The sequence below is a fragment of the Meriones unguiculatus genome, chromosome 2, assembly GCF_030254825.1.
Source record: "Meriones unguiculatus strain TT.TT164.6M chromosome 2, Bangor_MerUng_6.1, whole genome shotgun sequence".
Classification (NCBI taxonomy): domain Eukaryota; kingdom Metazoa; phylum Chordata; class Mammalia; order Rodentia; family Muridae; genus Meriones; species Meriones unguiculatus.
In genome coordinates, this window is record NC_083350.1 from 67,024,017 (window position 1) to 67,044,472 (window position 20,456).

General features: G+C 38.2%; 1 protein-coding gene across 2 annotated transcripts in view; it reads left to right on the forward strand.

Moving 5' to 3' along the window:
- Positions 1–20,452, forward strand: part of Dsc1 (desmocollin 1) — a 31,537-nt gene extending 11,085 nt beyond the window's left edge. The window contains exons 6-17 of one of the 2 annotated variants that reach the window (XM_060377641.1): positions 2,316–2,460; positions 3,802–3,968; positions 5,321–5,455; positions 7,201–7,386; positions 7,893–8,152; positions 8,261–8,403; positions 13,407–13,619; positions 14,439–14,678; positions 15,449–15,573; positions 16,243–16,497; positions 17,304–17,349; positions 17,434–17,567. In XM_060377641.1, coding sequence (XP_060233624.1) covers positions 2,316–2,460; positions 3,802–3,968; positions 5,321–5,455; positions 7,201–7,386; positions 7,893–8,152; positions 8,261–8,403; positions 13,407–13,619; positions 14,439–14,678; positions 15,449–15,573; positions 16,243–16,497; positions 17,304–17,339 — 1,905 coding nt within the window. In that variant the 3' untranslated portion in view covers positions 17,340–17,349; positions 17,434–17,567. Of the gene's footprint in view, positions 1–2,315; positions 2,461–3,801; positions 3,969–5,320; positions 5,456–7,200; positions 7,387–7,892; positions 8,153–8,260; positions 8,404–13,406; positions 13,620–14,438; positions 14,679–15,448; positions 15,574–16,242; positions 16,498–17,303; positions 17,350–17,433 lie in introns of both variants that reach the window. The other variant, XM_060377640.1, reaches the window with a different exon arrangement.
- The last annotated feature ends 4 nt before the right edge of the window (positions 20,453–20,456 follow it).

The following is a 20,456-nucleotide window of genomic DNA, read 5'->3' on the forward strand; positions in this document are numbered from 1 at the left end:
TTGACAATTTGTCAAATAAGAGGTGAGCTTATATGTAATTTTCCTTATAAGAAGGAAGATTTCTTCACCTATTCCAAATAATTCCACAAAGACAGTTGCAAAGATTTTCCTCTCCAGGTGTTGGAGATTTGTAGCTTTGAAAACAATCTATAAAGCTCTGGCCTCTTCTTTTTTCACACAGAAGCATCCTGTGGAGTGATGCTGATATCGTTCCCAATATCCTTAATCCTTAATACAGTTAAATAGGATTAATATTATCGCTGCCTTACTAACATTTCAATACATTATATTGCATTTATTGTAGAACAATGGTATCTTGTTGGTACATAAAATGTTACTGGAGGTTTTTAAGTGCTGCTGTAAGGACTAAGAAAATATCTATACTTAGTTGCTCTATTATAAGCAAGAACAGATTCTCTGAGAGGTCGAGGCAACACTTCAGTGTTAGATGCTTTCCTGGGTCCAATCATTCTGTCTGAAAAAATTTCAAGTAGGTTTTTACTGGGGGACTCTAGACTCTTTACTAGTGAAAACTAAAACCAAATTAGTATGTGGCACAAGATCACTGAGTCCAAATAAGTAAGTGCAAAAGCATCTCTATATGCAGTCAAATATCAAAAGATGGGATGTTATTATTTAAAGCTACAAGTGTTTCCTAGGAAACGTGATGTTCAGTGGATGAGTAAACCGGCAGAAGTCACTGGAAACGATGGCAGACATAGGGAGGGAGCCAGTGTAATGCCATCGTAGACAAGGTAGAAGAGTTAGTACGGGAGGGTCAAACCTATGGGTAGGTTGTCTTCCTAAAAGGGAAAACGACTAAATGCAATAGGAAAAGAAAATTAATTAAAAACATTTCCAGTATAAGGCACTGTGCTACTACTGTGTTAAGTGTTGCAGGGGAATGCCTGTGACTCTGCCGCTTCATGTCTGAAGACAGTTGTAATCTATTAGACAATTTTCTGCTTTCATCTAGTCTTAAATTTCAAAACCAGCACTTTGAGAAAAAAAATTCATATAATCTGTGGGGAGAAGAGAGGAAGTATTGGAAGGCTGAATAGTGTAATATTTGAATGTTCTAAATAGAGTGGTAAAGATGTAGTATGGTGGTGATGGTGGCTATGGTGATGGCGGTGATGATGGTGGTGACAATGGTGGTAGTGACAATGGTGGTGATGGTGCTGCTGGTGGTAGTGATGACAGTGGTGGTGGTGGTGATGGTGATGATATGTCATGATAGTTATGGTAGTGATGATAGTTTATTATTGATGTGAAGATGCAGCATGACCAATTTATAAAAAAAAACCCATTTAGTTGGGGGCTTGCTTACAGTTTCAGTCTATAATTGTCATGGTGGGGAGTGTGGCCACAGGTAGGCAGGCATGAAAACAGAGCAATATCTAAAAGCTCACATATGATCTGAAAGTTGCAGGCAGAGAAGCAGGGAGACTGGGATTGGAATGGACATACTTTCTCCCACAAGGTCACATATCCTAATTCTTCCTTACAGTCCACAAACTGGGACCAAGCATTCAAATGTATGAGTCTATGGGGGGCTATTCTTATTCAAACTTCCACAATGGTGAAGGTGATGATGATGATGGAGTTTGAGGTTATGGTGGTGATAGTGAGGGTGGTGATGGCAATGGTGGTGGTAGAGATAGGAGGGTTGGTTAGGATGGTGATGGTGGGCAGTAATTTAGTAACTACCTACTGAACATCTACTATACACCAACCACATAAAGAGGGTATAAACATAACTGGATAAAATTTATAAGAAAAAAAACCACATTAAATCCTGGAGGCTGAGATCACGTAGTTTAGGATATAAGCATGATTTATTAATATTTTATTAGAAATACGTGTTTGTAATAGGAAAATAAGAAAATACAAGTATAGATATCACCCAGAAATAATTGTGATATATATATATATATGATCTGTATATATTGAAATCGAAACATGTTTATAAGCTTCGATAAGTAGCTGTTATTAGTGTAATTGTAATGGGGCTCTCTGTGTTCTAACAAGTCCAAAATCACACAGTTAATTCTGAGAGCAGTCGGAGCTCATGGTACTGACAGCACATGGGAGTTTGGTAGAAGAATAACAAGAAATAACTCTTCAAGGAGACAAAAAACTACATGGCGCATATTCATAGTGTGGGTGCACTCTAAACATTGCGTCATTTTTTAGCTCTACGTACCTGTGCATGATGTTTTTAGACAACGCCGTGCATCCTACTTTGCAGCTGGCTTCCTTTTGTGCATGATCTGTCACGTAAGAAGCAGCTGACGATGTTCTCTTCCTTCCAGATCTACGGATATGCAACCACCGCTGACGGCTATGCCCCAGACTATCCTCTCCCCTTGCTGTTCAAGGTTGAAGATGACAATGACAATGCCCCATATTTTGAAACCAAATTGACAGTTTTCAGTGTGCCTGAAAATTGTCGAACTGGTAAGTTGACATTAAAAAACAACATTATTTGTGTGTGTGTGAGAGAGAGAGCCTGTCGAAGTTCTCTCCTTGCACTATGGATTTGAGTTCTTGAACTTAGGTCATCAGACTCAACAACAGTCCATTTACCCACTGTGCCATCTTGCTGGCCTGCTGTTTTTACAGCGATATAATAAAAAAGATCACTTGCACTTTAAAATAATGTAAAGTCAAATGTTTCCTAGGCATGGTGACATATACTTAAACCCTAGAGCTCAGAAATGAGAAGTCAGTGATATATGTACATTGAAGGACAACTTGGACTTCATAAGGCCTGCCTAAGCTACCTAGGGAGACACTGTATAAAAGTTTAATCTTACAATTTCACTTCATGCTCTTTTGGTACTTTGGATTATATACATCTTTGGTTTTGCTGTTGGAACGGTTTGCCTATTAAGGGTCAAATTGCTCTGAGCAAATTTTCTTAAATTTAATTTTAAACTTGAGGTAAGGTTGTATCTTTTCCTTTTCACATCATGGCCATGATTCTGGTAATCTTTATTTGATTTAGTTCTCCCTAGGGTTAGTTCTTGGAGTTTTGTAGTTTAATATCATAGAAATATTGTAGTGCAGGAATAACGGCTGGGTTTTCATTCAGCTTGGAAGATTCTGGAAGAAAGGATCTGACTGGGAATTCAGACACAATATGTAAGGCCAAGACTGTTCCCTAGGCCAATGGAAGAGCCTAAGAAACCTGCTCAGTGTTTAAAGCACTTGTAAGAAGTGTTAGTTCTTGCGGCCTTCTGCATTCTGTTGCTCTGTCCATGTGCAGATATAAAGTTGCCCTCTTAGAAGTATCTTTAAAACCCTCATGTCCGTGACAGATTACTGTATAACATTTGATTGTCATATGCTACAACTGCTTGCACCTATGAATAATTCAATTTATTAAAATGCAATATGAAATGTCTTGAGTATGTAAACATTAAATTAAGTTGCTCTACAACAGAGACGTTCCCATTCAAAATAGAGCATGAACTGTGGTTAACTGCTAATTGTTGGCAGGAGAAAATATTTGAGAGTCACTATTACCAAAGGCTTAAATTCTTATGTGTAAAACACAAGCCGTGCTTTTCGTAGTATACATCTACTTATAAGTCCCAAGGAACATGTTCTTGGAGGAAGTTTGCAAGAGCATTTGTACAGCCCTCAGGTTATCTGTAAAAATCACTGCTGTGTGTTCATGTGTGTCTTTGTGTGTGTGTGTGTATAAAACATGTCGCAATGATGCCTGTATTTTTTGTTTATAATTCAATTGTATCATGGTTTAAAATCTTGACAGTGTTGGCTTTATCCACACAGGAACTTCCGTGGGACAGGTGACTGCCATAGACAATGATGAGCCGGGAACCCTCCACACTCGTCTCAAGTACAAAATCCTACAACAGATCCCCGACTACCCAAAGCACTTCTCCATCCACCCCGACACAGGTGTGATCACCACCACCACACCTTTACTGGACAGAGAGGTAACAGATCGGCGCACTAATTCATCAGCCTCTGTTCAAGCTGCTCATTACCGCCGGGATAATGACAGCACAGCCCATGTGCTTCCTCCCTAAGCCCTCTTCCCAGGCTGTGCCCGGGGAGTCTCTGGAGACTTCCTTGCCTCTCAGAGATGCTGAGATAGCTAGTGCAAGACAGGTCTGACTTGCTCTCATTGTGGGACAGGAGCTCCTGAGAGCACTGCTCTAATGTATTTCATGTCTGCATTTGAAAAACTAATTCCAATACTGTATATCACTTAAAAACCAGTGAAATGTTTTCTAGTAAAGCAGACGTAGAGTCACTGGCAAATGCAGCAGGAAATCTGAACACTCTCATTCATTTTCCTCCCCATGCCTTCACAGGTCTACTGCTGCAGGGCTATTGATACTTACCTTTCCTTACATCAGGGAACGATTCATATATGTAAATATATCATTTGTATCTATATCTATATATAGAGGGCACAAGGGGGAGAGAGAGAGGGAAAGCAAAGGTCAGAGAGAGAGAGAGAGAGAGATTCTTCATAGTTTCACCTTTTCCAGAATGTTACAGTCTGAGCTATGCAATATGTAGCCTTTCCAGTCTGGCTGCCCTCTTCTCCTTAACTGATCTTCCCCCATGTCCTTTTACAGTTCAACAGCTCATTACTTTACAGTACAAATTATTCTTCCATTGTCTGAATATACCAGTCTGTTTACTCATTTCACAGCTAAAAAAAAGATTTGGGGTTTCCTTAGGTTTTGTCAATTATGAATGAACAAATTTACTTAAATTTAATTTTATACTTGAGGTAAGTAGTCTTTATTTCATTTAGTTTTCCCTAGGGTTAGTTCACAGAACTCTGGGGTCTTAGCATATAGGATGGTGCTGTCCCTTAGGTCACAGTGTGGTGCTAATCACACTCAGGCTGAGTCTTTTCTCTTTGGTAAAACCTCTTGACACGCCCTTTCAGGCATGTCCAGGGACATGTCTCCTAGATGATTCTAAATCTAGGCAAACTCAGGATTGAAATTAGCTGCACTACTTATTCAATGTCCTGTTTTGCATTTGTATTTATGGTGTTTTTATTAAATGATATTCAGGGCTGAGCATGCAGTTGTGTGATTATACACACACATATACTTTCTAAAGCTTATTTGTCATATAATCACAATACAAACAGTGTATATAAGATCTGCCTTGAGAGAAAATAGTTGTATTTACCCTTTCTTCCCTTCCTTCCTTCCTTCTTTCCTTCCTTCCTTCCTTCCTTCCTTCCTTCCTTCCTTCCTTCCTTCTTTCCCTCCTTCTTTTCTTCCTTCCTTCCTTCTTTTTATCTTTCTTTTCTTTACAGAAATGTGATACCTACAGGCTAGTGATGGAAGTCCGGGACATGGGGGGACAGCCCTTCGGTTTATTCACCACGGGAACAATCACGATTTCACTGGAGGATGAGAATGACAACTCCCCTTATTTCACCCAAACGTCTGTGAGTAGACCTAGGTGCTCCTTTATTTCTGATCATTAAAAACATCTAGAATTTGGCAGCTCCCGAGAACAGACATATTGCTTTAAATAGTAGCCACTTAAAAACAACAGTGTGAAAAGCAGGTTTGTGTAAGAAGAGTTGGGGTGCTGAACGTTCTGGATGTAAGGGAGCAGCTTCACTCTTGGCCTCTGAAGAGCTCCTCTCCTCCGATGTACCTTATATGATCATTGTTTTCTTTGTTATTAAGGATGCTTCAGTTTGGTAATCCTTGGACTTAAATTCTTTTATAAGTTGAAGAAGAGGCTTTCTTTTCGGTGTCCTGTGTGTTTCACATTCTGAAGCATAAAAGGAATTGGTCTTATGTCCTCTCTGGGGTCAGAGCGAAGACCTGACCCCAGCTCATCCTGCATTGCCCCTTCACTAGTAAATTGCATGATAAGGTTTCAAAGGAGTGATTGTTTTTCTGATTCTTAATGAGAAATTTTGCACTTTTTCATGAATCTACACCATACTGTTAGAGAATAAAAAAAAAACAAACAAAAACTGAATATACTGATGGATGCTTTATTTTCAAAGAGCTCACTCTTATAGACCATAAATCAGGATAGGTAGAATTTAAATACAGATCCAATCCTTTTCGTCTTATGAATTCATCTTACATTTTGTCTTAGTTAAGGTTTTATTTCTGTGAAGAGACACCATGACCCCAGCAACTCTTATGGAGAAAAACATTTACTTGGGGATAGATTACAGTTCTGAAGTTTAGTTCATTATTGTCGTCGGGCGGGGGGGGGGGGGAGAGACATGGTACCGTGCAGGCAGACATGGTGCTGGAGAGGTAGCTGAGAGTTCTACATCTGGACCCATGGGAAGCAGAAAGAGCAGTGAGCCACTTGGCCTGAATTAAGTTTCTGAAACCTCAAAACCCAACTGGAGGAAGTGACATCCTTCCTCCAAAAAGGCACACGTGCTCCAAGGAGACAACACCTACTGGTAGTGCCACTCACTGGTAGTGCCACTCACTGGTAGTGCCACTCACTATGGGGCTATTTTTATTTAAACCACCACACATCTCTTTCAGATTATAATGCCTTTTTTTTTTTTAGTGTTTTAATATCTTAGGCCTCTGTCTTTTTTTTTTTATTTCAAAGAGTGATGCCCATGATTTAATATATCAAGAGAAGAGAAAACTTTTCCCTTAAAATGTTTGCTTGTGAAGCAAAGTAAGTGAAACAAGATTACTTATGGAAACTGGTAATTCTAGGCTGCTGCTGAAGCTCAGACAGAGAGCACTTGCTGTGAGGTCCCAGGTTCACTCCACAACAGTGTAAAAGAATAAAAAAAAATAACAAACAAGTTATATTTGTTCTCACTGTCTACGAGTACTGTGCGATTAATATGTTAGTATAATTTAATGTTTGCCATGTCTGAAGACAAGGATAAACTGAAAATGCCATACAGGGTCAGAGAAGAGACAAAGCTGAGTGAGAGCCAGAGAGAGCAGGAAAATCGCCTCTCAGAACTTTGGCAGTTAAGACATGAGTCACCTTTGTTGAATAGAAGAGTTTTGAAAAGAGGATAAAGAAGAAAGAATTTAGCTAGGCACGACACTTTGTAATTTCTTTTCCAAGTTAGGAGAATCTATTACTTCCATATTTTATTCTTTAAATATAATTTTAAATACAAAGATGACATTGTTAAAGCTGTGGATGTATAATTAGAAAGGCCTTTTTTTTTTTCCTCAGTATACCACGGAAGTAGAAGAAAACAGAATTGATGTTGAGATTCTAAGAATGAAGGTACAAGATCAAGATTTGCCCAATACACCTCACTCAAAGGCAGTATACAAGATCCTGCAGGGAAATGAAAACGGAAACTTCAAAATCACAACAGATCCGAACACGAATGAAGGAGTCTTGTGTGTTGTCAAGGTAAGTAATATCCATAAAGCTACTCTTTAAAGCATTCAAACCCATGCTCCAGCACTGGTATGGAAATTACCGCCGTCTCTGAGCCTTTCACAGCGGAGCTACAGTCAGTGAAAGGACACATGGGGAGGGGAGTGTGTCTTTCAGGACACAGCCACTCCATTAATAAATAAGCCTAAAAAGAGGACTGCAAAAGAAAAAAGAAATTTTTGTTGTTGTTGTTGTTGTTGTTGTTGTTTTTTTTCTGTGGAGGGCAAACAGGATCAGAGGAGATAACAAGGGATTAACCATTGTAAGAAGATAATTGACCTTTGTGTTAGCACCAGCTTTGGGTAACATTTTGAACCCAGGTCCTCCGGAAGAGCAGCCAGTGCTCTTAACCGCTGAGCCATTTCTCCAGCCCTGGGTAACATTCTGAAACTAAGAAGGGCACTTCCTTTCTATTAAACTTGGACTCGTCAGTGTTCTGATAACAATATGTGGGCTGACCGGCGTATGACTATTAACAGCCACTGAACTACGAAGCCACTCGGCAAGTCACTCTGCAAATCGGGGTCGTTAACGAAGCCCAGTTCTCTAACGCTGCCAACGCACAACCCCCCACGATGTGCACCACGACAGTCACTGTGAAAATTAAAGACAGTGACGAGGGCCCCGAGTGCCAGCCGCCAGTCAAAGTCATTCAGAGCAAAGATGGGCTGCCAGCCGGCCAGGAGCTCCTGGGCTACAAAGCCGTGGACCCCGAAACGAGCAGTAGCGAAGGCCTACGGTAATGCACTTCCTCCAAGCTCCCGGCTTTTCACAGAAGCACGTTTCAAGCTGAGGAATGGACTGTGTGTCCCCTCTTTGGTCATCTGATGTCTGCTTTTTAAAACAGGTATCAGAAGGTAGGAGACGAGGATAACTGGTTTGAGATCAACGAGAGCACTGGAAACTTGAAAACGGTGAAAGTGTTAGACAGAGAGTCCAAGTTTGTGAAAAACAACCAGTACAATATTTCAGTCGTAGCGATGGATACGGGTGAGTGCCATTTTCTAAACGCGAAACGTGAATGTAGAGTGTGCCTATGTCTAGGTCGAATTTTAGTTCAGACGCTGTTTACACTAAGATGCTAGTAATCTATGACAAAAACAAAGCAAAACAATGTAGGATAGCTCATTTTACTCAGGTCACACCTCTGGTCCTCTGTCTATCCCTCAGGCAAAGCTGCATGAGAGTAAATGACTGGAGTCTAATTCTGAGTAGGGAGTTATTTATTTCTGCTGAGAGATCCCTGGGGTTGCTTCCTCTTTGGTTTAAATTATGATGCTCTGAACGTGTTTAAAGGGCTCAGAGCAGTGCAAAAATAATCTGGCGCTGGCTCACATCCTTGCTGGAGCTTATGATTGCCGAGAGTTCTAGAGCCACTCACAAAGGAAAAATCAGTTTCCTTCAATTGACTATGTATACAAACCACACTTAAGGGTAGGCCACAGGTTCAGTAGCAGGTGTCCAACACAAAACAAACTCTTGTGTTTTTGAAGATTTTCAGAATTTCATAATGCCTTGTCTGGGGCTTTTTCCTCCCTGTCCCAGTTAGGGTCACTATTGCTGTGATAAAACACCATGAGCAAGTTGGGGAGGAAAGGGTTTATTTCATTCACAGTTCCATGTCACAGTTTATCCTCAAACGCAGTGAGAGCGGGAAAATGTACACAGGACAGGAATCTGGAGAAGAGAATGGATGCAGAGGCCGAGGAGGGTGCTGTTTACTGGGTTTCTTATCATGGCTTGCTTGGTCTTTATTTCTTTTTATAAAACCCTGGACCACCAGCCCAGAGATGACCCCCTGCTCACAGTGCACTAGGCTCTCCCACACCAATCACTAATTAAGAATCCTTTACAGGCTTTCCTACAGCCTGCTCTAATGGAGGCATTTTCTGAGCTAGGGTCCCTCTTTTCAGATGACCCTAACTTGTATCAAGTTGACACAAAACTCATCAGGACATTTACCTTACAGCCCTTTGGCTTATGTATTAGGTATATGATTTCTGGTTTGGTGTTTTTATAGAATTTTTTGTGTGTGCAAATATTTTGTCGTTGAATTTATATGAGTTTCTTGTGCTTTTTCTTTGCTTCTTTTTTTTTCTGCTTATTTTGTCCTATTCTATTTTGGTATTATTTTATTATTATTTTTAGATGCCTGTTTATACTCTAAAAAATGAGAGAGAGAAAAAAAGTAAAGATTTGGGAGGGTGAGGGGTATTTGGGAGATGTTGGGGGAGTGAAAACAGTAATCAGAGTACATAGTATGAAAAAAATCTATTTTCAATTAAATAACAATAACAACAACAAACTAGTTCCAGAATCAACTCTCTAGAGCATCTTCTTCAAATACTGTCAACTGGTTAGTGGTGATCTTGAGACTCTTGAAATAAACCATATTAGATAGTTTAAATAAACATGCTCCTATAAATGCACTATTATGGAATGTAGTGTACTAACCTATATCACAGACATGGGTGACGTAAACGTTAAAGTGAGTAACACACTTTAACACACTTGAAACAGAAGTGATACTTTGGTTGTGTACTTACTCAGGTAAGACAAATGCTCACAGAGATGAAAGAAAATGATCTTGGGCTTTTCAGAGATAATTATTTTGCCTATCTGATTAACCCAAGAAGGACTCTGCTGTTTTCAGATACACACACTGAGCATGTAAAATGTATTGCCAGGCAGGAACATAGGCCATTTCTACACCATTTCTTGAATTTGTTCAAGTTAATAACATACAATGATTCCCCAGGCATTATTGGCTATGTAGCCTATTTTAGCAATAGTGTTTTAAACTTTTTTTTATATTGAACTATGTGTGTGAATGTATGTGTGTGTGTGTATGTATGTGTCTGTGTAGAGCTATGTGCATGTGTAGGTGACCAAGAAGACCAGAGACATTGGCCCCCCAAAGAGCTGGAGGTACAGGAGTTTGTGAGCCACCTCATATGGGTGCTGGGACTTACACTCTGATCTTCTGGAAGAGCAGTACATGCTCTTCATCATTGAGCCACCTCTCTGGCCCTTTCACTATAGTTTCAAAGCAAGAGCTGTATCTACTGAAAGGGAGACAAAAAGTTAACTGAAGATGCCGGCTGCTTCCTACTCATGCAGACATGGCTAGCTAACTCGTGCTTGCTTTGCCCATTCAAAGCTTTTCTTACCTCTCAGGTCTGCTGCCTTTGGCATGGAAATGCCAGGTTACACATCCTCTTTAGTGAAAAGAGTGACAGTGTTAAAGAGCCCTCCTCTCAGCTAAAACATCTAAATCTGAACTGCCTTTTCTACTTCCATCCATTTGCCTGCAAATTTCATGTTTTCCTTGTTTTTAATTGCTGAGTAGTATTCCACTGTGTATATGTACCACAATTTCTGTATCAGTTCCTCAGTTGAGGGACATCTAGGTTGTTTCCAGATTTTGGTTATTACAAATAAAGCTGCTATGAACCTAGTTTAGCAAATGTCCTTGTCGTATAGTTGGTTGAACATCGTTCAGATATATGCCCAGGAGTGGTATATCTGGATCCTGAGGTAGTGCTATTCCTAATTTTCTGAGAAAGCACCAGATTGATTTCTAAAGTGATTGTACATGTTTACATTCCCACCAGCAATGGAGGAGGGTTTCCCTTTCTCCACAACCTCTCTAGCATGTACCATCCCTTGAGTTTTTGATCTTAGCCATTCTGATGGGGGTGAGGTAAAATCTCATGGTCATTTTGATTTGCATTTCCCTGATAACTAAGGACATTGAACATTTCTTTAAGTGTTTCTCTGCCATTCAATATTCATCCATTGAGAATTCTCTGTTTAGCTCTGTACACTGTTTTTAATTGGATTGCTTAATTTGTTGCTTTTTAACTTCTTTAGTTCTTTATGTATTTTGGATATTAGCCCTCTGTCAGATATAGGGTTGGTGAAGATCCTTTTCCAGTCTGTAGGCTGTCATTTTGTTCTGATGACAGTGCCCTTTGCTTTACAGAAGCTTTTCAGTTTCATGAGGTCCCATTTATTGATTGTTGATTTTAGAGCCTGTTGTTGGTATTCTGTCCAGGAAGTTGTTTCCTGTACCAATGAGGTCAAGGTTCTTTCCCACTTTTTTCCTAACAGATTTAGTGTGTCTGGTTTTATGTTGAGATCTTTGATTCACTTGGACTTTACTTTTGTGCAGGGTGATAAATGTGGGTCTGTTTTCATTTTTCTACATGTAGACATCCAGTTAGACAAGCACCATTTGTAGAAGATGCTATGTTTTTTCCATTGTATGTGTGGGTTTATTTCTGGATCTTGGATTCAATTCCATTGATCCACCAGCCTGTTCTTTCTTTCTTTCTTTCTTTCTTTCTTTCTTTCTTTCTTTCTTTCTTTCTTTCTGTCTATAAACATCTCATGAAGATCTCTTGAGATTTGCAGAATAGCTGAGAAGTAAATGATGGTCAAGCATATTGATGAGAATTCGGTACATACCTGTTTAAGGAAGACTTTAAAACATTATTTATGAGTATGTGTGCATCTGCCTGCAGCATCTTTAGAAAGCTACAATCATTGGATCCCTTGGAGCTAAGATTAGAGGCAGTTATAGGAAGCTTGGCTGTTGAGAGCCAGGCTGATCCAAAGCTTTTTCAGAGACCCTAATGAGAGGACCAAGGGGACCTACTTCTGTGTCCTTGCCCAGATATCATCTTGGCAAGTTCCAGTCTAGGGATGGGACCAGGGTCTTAAAGAAGTTAATGTTTCAGTTTCTCAGAATGTAGCTTCACCACCCTTTCCCCCAAGAGACTGAAGTTATTAGTCTTAATTCTTCTGTGTGCTTCATCTCTAACACTCTTGAGATAGTCCGTGTTCACCTTGTGCAACAGTGCTTTATCAGCCTTCTGCTGAATTTGTCCCATTTCTTTCCTAAGACCCGTATGCAAGATGCTGTCCTTCTAATTAGACTTGCTTGGCATAAACCGTCACTTGTGCAAGAACTCCTGACCCCAGCTTACCTATCTTCTTTACCGCCTCATCTTCTGGTCCTCCTCCTTAGGACTATGTCACTGAAGAATGATCTGCTTCTCCATGTCACCTGACATGGATGCTAGGATCTAAACTATGGTCCTCTGTGAGAGTAACAAGAACTTTCTCTCAGTAAGTCTCAACTAATGCAACTGTTTAGACTTGTCATTTCTATATGGTTTGAGAAACACATCAACAAACATCCAGGTCCAGATTGTGAAATTCATGACTGTGGATTTTATGACTTTGAGGTGTACTTGGTACTTGGAACAACTGAGCTCAAACTTTATAAAATACCTTCTTATTTTTAGCTCATGAACAAAAAAGTCTTAAAATCTTAAAATTACTGAGTAGGTATCATATCAAAGTGGTAAGCAATTTCTTATTTGAGTCCAAAGTAACACACACTATGTTGGGAACTAATGGGCATATTTCAGCTTGAGAAGATACAAAATGGAATTTTTTAATAATTAGGCACTCTTTTCATTCAGGGGATGACATGGAATATAGTGAGCTTCCAAACACTGAAAACATACAAAAATGAGAACTACTGACTTTTTAGAGGCTCTTTCTAGAAATGCTAAGAATTAAGATCTTATTAGTCCACGTACTTCTTAGAAGCTCTGTGACTGATATTCCCCCACTTACTGACACTTATAATTTGACTAAACAGATAATTTAAAGTAAGCTGTTGAACTAGATAAATGTGTGGGCCTGTCTCTATGATGTTCCATCATTTCCTATAAATGGAAAATCGGCCTTTGTTGCTTTGGAAATGTTTCAGGAGTTTATTTTCAAATATGGTTTTGATTAATACATTTTCAAGTAATGTCAAGCATCTCCCATTCTGTTTTTAGCAACATCCTTCAAACTAAGAATCTTATAGGAAAAAACAGTAAATGATAAATATTGGCTAAATATAGGCATAAGTGAATCTCACTTTAATGTGATATGAGAGTAATCTATTTTTTTTTTTTTTCAATTTATCCTAGTTGGCCGATCATGCACAGGAACATTGGTGGTTCTTCTGGAAGACTTCAATGACCACCCACCACAGATTGACCAAGATGTGACCATCTGTCAGCAGGAGAAGGATTATGCTGTTTTGGAGCCTGTCGATCTTGATGGGCCTGATAATGGTCCACCTTTTCAGTTCCTTCTGGATAATTCTGCCAACAAACTTTGGACTCTTGAACCACAGGATGGTAAGGACTTATGCAAAATGTTGTAAACAATCCTGGTTCAAGATTGCTGAAGGCTTTTGTTTTTAACTTGGTTAGTCATAATAAATACATGTGCACTGTATTACTCATGTTGGAAAAGATAATAATGCTTTCATACCTATTTTTATCTGTAATCTATACCTATCTATCCACCATGTCTATCATTTATTTATATATCTATTATCTGTTTATCATTTATCTACTTAAAATGTATCAATTATCTACATATGCATGAATGTTTCTATGAATCAATCATCTATCTTATTCAGGGTTTTGCTCTGAATATTCTTTAAGAAAAACATACATCAATTTTATATTATCGGAATATAACATTTTAACTATGGTCTCCTTCCTTCCTTCCTTCCTTCCTTCCTTCCTTCCTTCCTTCCTTCCTTCCTTCCTTCCTTCCTTTGTTTCTTCTTTTCTTTCTGTCTTTTATTCTGTCTTGTTGGTTTTCTTGTTTGTTTTTGAGACAGGCTCTCTCTATATAACCCTGGCTTTCCTATATTAACCATTTAGACCAGATTGGCCACAAATTCACAGACATCAATGTGATTATGCCTCCTTAGTGCAGGGATTAAAGGAATGCACTATCACACCAAGCCTGAAGATCAGTCTACTTTTAATTTAAAGTAATGTTGACCCTTTTTCCGGTATTATGAAACATCAAAATAATTTTTAAGAAATAAAAATGAAACATTAGAGTTTTTGTTGCAGAATTTTGAAAACACACCAAGTAGGAACAATGTTGATGTTAAAATGTTATTTTAATAAATATTCTATCTACCCTTTTCCTTTTAGGTAAACGTGCCATCCTTCGTCAACGACACAATCTTAATTATAACTATTATTCTGTGCCAATCCAAATACAAGACAGACATGGTTTCTCTGCAAAACATGTATTATCAGTGAGAGTGTGTGACTGTGCAATTCCATCAGAATGTAGAATGAGTGCTAAGGAGGAAAGGGATGTTAAACCAAATGTAGTCCTTGGGAAATGGGCCATTCTTTCCATGGTCCTGGGCTCTGCATTACTTTTGTGTAAGTATTATTATCAAAAGTCTATCAACTCAAATGTCATGTAATTCTTAATTTTTATCAACTCAAATGTCATGTAATTCATTAATTTTCCATCACTGTAGCAAAATCCTGGAGAAAGCAACTCCAACAGAGAAGTCTATTTTACTTTAGTTTCGGAGGGCCCAGCCCATGATCAGCAGTCTCTGTTGTGTTGTGCCTATGACCATCAGCATGTGGCTGAGCTAAGCTACTTGGTTTATGGCAGCTAGAAACCACAAAGAGAGCAAGAAGAGGTTAGGGTCCCACTTTTAAAGGCATGTCCCCAGCAATGCAACTTCCTTCATTAAGGCGTGCTCTTTGAAGATCTCAACTAACTCTCAACAGGATTCTGAGGTAGAGACCAAAACTTTAACACACGGACCACCCAGCACAGCTTACCCCAGCTACAATAGTCTAGAAAAATATATAGCAGTTCTTTATATTAAAGATATGTGTAACTGCTGGCACATGTGCCCTTTTAAAAACCTTGTTCTGTGTCTATAAGTAGGGTTCTGAGTAATAGGAAAGATACCAGTAATAGTAGATTAAAACTGTTTAGGTAAATTTCACAGGTCATGCTTTAATTCTTGAGAAGTTGCTCATGAGACAGTGAAGATTTCTGAAAAGTTGTGCAGATACTTTAAAAATATTGTTTTCAATTTTTAAAATTTTAGTTTATTGTCAAATTATTTTAATATCTACCAGAATGCGAAGAAATATTGTTTTACTTTTCTTTCTGATTTCTCTTGTAGGCATTCTGTTTACATGTTTCTGTGTGACTACTGCTAAAAGAACAGCAAAGAAATGCTTCCCAGATGATGTAGCCCAGCAAAATTTAATTGTATCAAATACTGAAGGACCAGGAGAAGAAGTGACGGTAAATCAGAAATAAAGTCCCTCTGAGTTACATGGAAATCCGATGAACATAATTGATTAATCCATAGGAATAGTAAAATGTAATACTTTTTATTGATCCTTACTGCACTGAGCAGAAATTGAAACGCCCTGCATATTTTAACTCAGTGGCTGTTTGTACTAGCTTCAAAGAGCTACTATAACACACTGAGTGACTCAAACAATAGAAACACATGTTCTCTGTGTTTTGTAGGCTAGAAATCAGAGATAAAATATTTACAGGACCACTTTTCCTCTGAAGGCCCTGAGGAAGGATTGACGAAGCTCTTTTTACTCTTTGTCCCTTGGGCTTGTAGCTACATAAAGTGATTTTCATGGCATTACCTCTCTGTGTGTCTTAGAATTCAACTTTTCCTTTCTGTAAAAACATTAGACATGTTAGATGAGAGCCTCACCTAAAGCGGTATCACTTCTTTGAAACTTACATGATTGCATCTAAAGTGACCCAGGGTTTACGAACTCAAAGAATGGATTACGAGTGGGCAGAGTTTGACCCAAAGTACCTACAACATGGTTCTTACCATTGTCCTGATTTTTACATGCAAAGAACAGAGGCCCAGCCTGTGGCTTGTCTGTGGTAGGAAACAGTTGGTCTCATTACCATTGGTTCATTTTCTAACTCCACCTTTAGGAGGCAAATATTAGGCTCCCCTCCCAGACAGCCAACATCTGTGATGCCAGCACGTCTGTGGGGACTCTTGGTGGCCAAGGAATCAAGACGCAACAAAGTTTTGAGATGGTCAAAGGAGGCTACACGTTGGAGTCCAACAAAGGAGGCGGCCACCAGACCTTGGAGTCCAGCAAGGGAGGTGTGCTGGGAGCAGCAGACTCTGGCCGATACGCTTACACAGACTGGCAAAGTTTCACTCAACCCCGGCTTGGAGAAGTAAGTGCCCAAGTCTACAGGTGCCCGTTCTGTGAGATCTCAACATGATTTGTGAACCAGGATTCCCAAAGTCCGCCTCACACACCTGGAACATACTTTTCCATCTCTCGAACCGACATAGGCACTGATGTCAGAAGCAAACTCAGAGCAAAATACTCGTTCAAAGTTCAATTGAAAAAAAAAGATTCACAAGACTTTAGGACCAGTTTATATGGATGACCTTGAGATATCAAAAAACTGATGTCTTTACTGTCAGAAAAAGCATCTACAGTGAACAATTGGCTATAGTATAATGAACAGATCAATTGTTACCATTTTTGCCAATGTGCTATATTTCTACTTGTTACGAAATCTTGCCTACCTAAATCAAACAGATAGGTTGGTAAGCTTTATTCTTAGGTTCTATTTCATTATTCTGAGTGTTTCTGGTTTGTTTCAGATTGCTTGGGCTGATGTGAGCCAAATTTTAGAAAACTACAGCTACATTACATGTTGTATATATTACACATGTTATTATTAATGTATTATTAACATGTAACATTAATATATTAGACCCTCATAACTACATGACAATATGCATTCAAGAACCACAGCCTACATTGGTTTCCCTCACATATATGAGGAAAGCCATTGAGGTAAATTTCAATTACATACACTTTATATTCAAGTGAGAAGTTGTAAATTATGTATGTGATATATGCATAGCCTTAGTTCTTATAAGTGTGTTCACTCTGAGCATTTATTTATTTGCTATAATTTAAGAATGAATATAATATAGACCAATCATGTGCATTTTTTATATGTAGGAATCCATTAGAGGACACACTCTGATTAAAAATTAAACAGTAAAAGGTAAATCCAAGATATCATTTTTATGCTAGTCTGGTTTAGGTGTCACTTAAAAGACATAATGAATTGTGCTCTTTCTCCACACAGAAGGTGTATCTGTGTGGACAAGACGAGGAGCACAAGCATTGCGAAGACTACGTCCGTGCGTATAACTATGAAGGCAAAGGCTCCATGGCCGGCTCTGTAGGCTGCTGCAGCGATCGGCAGGAGGAAGAAGGGCTGGAGTTTTTAGATTACTTGGAGCCTAAATTTAGGACATTAGCAAAGACATGTGTGAAGAAATAAAGGTGCTGGTTAATAGAGTGCGATCTGCAAATGAATACAGAGGGATAGCAGCTTGTGGTAGCAACTTTGCTTATTATAAGACGGTAAAGTCTTTTGTAGATAACGGTGCTTTACCGACAGTACCACCCCGAAATTCTCCTTGTCTCCAGAACTTCCCGTTGTCTGGACAGGAAGTTGTCACTGTTCCTTTTCTTTCTGTGCATGTATACATTGCCGTTTCAGGACTGGACTACGTGTGAACTTCTGGTGACCTTTGAAACCTAAGCTCTTTTGCACGCTATGCAAGACTCCATGGCGAAGTTTGGTCTCGCGGAAACCTAAAATACGAATTTGCATTGTGTATATACAAATCAAACATGGTCTTCAATTCTATTTTCTTTAGTGCTGGGATACTGTTTTTCCTCTCCCAGAGCAGCTTCAGATAGATTTTTAGGTATTTTTAGGTAGAGCCTTTTGTGTGCCTAAACAAGCTGGATTCTCACTATGCTTTTCACTCCCCTGAGGAGCACCGTCTTCACTCAGGAGCCTTCAGAGATTAGTCCATCGATGTCCGTCAGGTGGCTGTGTTATTGTGTGCTTCCTGGAGCTCCTGTCAAACAACGTGGCCAGAACACCATGCTCACAGTACCTTGAGCTGCAGAATTCCGTGCAAACACTGGAATCCTGATCTCCACAGGCTGGCTTAGGCTCACAGATATATATAATATATAACATTATATGTATATGTTATATATATATGTTATATATATATATGTTATATATTATATATATAATTTGTCAAACTTAATGTGGCATTAGCTTACATTAAAAAATATATAAATATTTTGGGAAGAATATTAGCCTCTTAACTTGATACTGATCCACTATTGCAGGCTTTCAGCTAGTCTCTATCTTCAAGTCTGTTTCCGAGCAGCCTTAAAGGCATTAAGCTGTAACTCTGACATAGGGCCTAGCACTTAACATGGTCAACACTGAGTTAATGTCTATACTGGAACTGAATAATCAGTCCATCTTGGTAATTACTCAAAGAAAAACTAGAAGGTCAAAAGTAATTTTGCATAGATATGCATTAAGATTATCGATCCATTACACCAACACCTACCAAATATGATTGAATTCATAAATATTTTAACATGAGTAAATAAATCAAGGTAAAATATTTTAATAAGATATTATTTTTTTGCTCTATAAAGAAACTATTGTTAAATGATATTTTGTTAGTCCTTTTTTAGTTACCTATAAATATGTATCAAGTTACATGTCATGGACAATTTACACTTAAACCAAACTGACTTTTTAAAACCATTACTTTCTATCTATTGGCTAAAACAGATTTCTGTTTCATTTAGGTTTGTGACTAGTCCTATTGGTCTCAGTTAGGAAAGGTGCTTCTTATTGTGAAATTGTATAGTGGAATAAAATGGAATATGGAGTCAATAAGCCAGATTTGATTTTGTAAATTCCCCATAGTATATGATTTTTATAGCCATTGAAAGATAATGTGGGGTGGGGATACAATTTTTACTTTTTGAGGTAAATGTCACTCTGACAATGTGGATTTTGACAATTTAGGTTCTAATAGTACCAATTTGGAAATGTTTCAAATGTCACAGTAAGTTACATTCTTCAGTGTAGTTATAGAATATCCAATGAGTAGTTACAAATTAATCGCTTCACAATAACTTACATGTTGTTTGTCTTCATCTTGCTCTTATACTTATTGAATTATAGATGATGAAACTTGTGCCTAAATTAAAAAGTACAGTTGATGTTCACAGGTAAATTTCTCATTTATCAAGAGAAAGAAAGTTATTAGATAGTATGGAAAATTAATCAGTATTAAGCAGTTTTAGTTACTTAAAATATTTTAAGACTTAAGATTTAAAGGAATTATATTTAATGTTGGATTTATTTAGGCAACTCCTAGTAATTCTCTTTTTGCATCAAAAATTAAATATTAATTGTATGATGAATTAAATCTATAAAACCCTACCAGGCTGCAAATTTAGTTTGCTAATAAAGTACTGTATTTAATAAAAATTTTGAGTTAATTGCTGATTTAATAAATTAAGCGTTATAAAATGTTTTCTATATTTCATAAGATATAAGGGAACCATACAAATCCAGTTTTCATCTTTTTGATTTAGATTTGATTTGATTTGATCTTTTGGATTTATCTGTTTGATTCAAATAATTCATAAGAAAATATCCTTTGGGAAGATCGGTAGAGATAAAATGATTCAGTTACTTTGAGCAAGCTTCCTCAAGTACTCCAAAATTTTAATTCCCAATGTGTATAAAAAAATCTTGCATAAAACTTGAAACCTGTATATACATTTACATGTAGAAATGTCATTTGGAAAAAGATCAAAAATGGTGTCTTAGAACTGAGGAGTTGTACTTTCCCTTTTTTAGCATACCAGTCGTAAAAGTGGTGTACGGTTGGAAAATTCTAGATGAAATGACAGCCATGGAATAGAGTGTTTGTGGCATTGACCAGCTTACTATTTTCTCCTCTTAGCTACAGGAACACTGTGTGTGATTAGACACTGCCTTTGCCTTTCTGCTTAGGAAGGAATGGAAAAAGTATAGAAGGAGAAAACGTTCTAAGAGTAGACAGACTTACACAGTGTGTAGGGCCCAATAAAATAAGTCAGTATACAACAAACATGTCTGGAATAGATATTATCTGCAAAAGCGATAAAAGCTATGCTGTATCACCTCAGACTCTTTTAACCAACAATAGCCATTTTAAGATGTGTGTGTGTGTGTGTGTGAGAGAGAGAGAGAGAGAGAGGGAGCGAGAGAGCGAATCAGTATAAAAA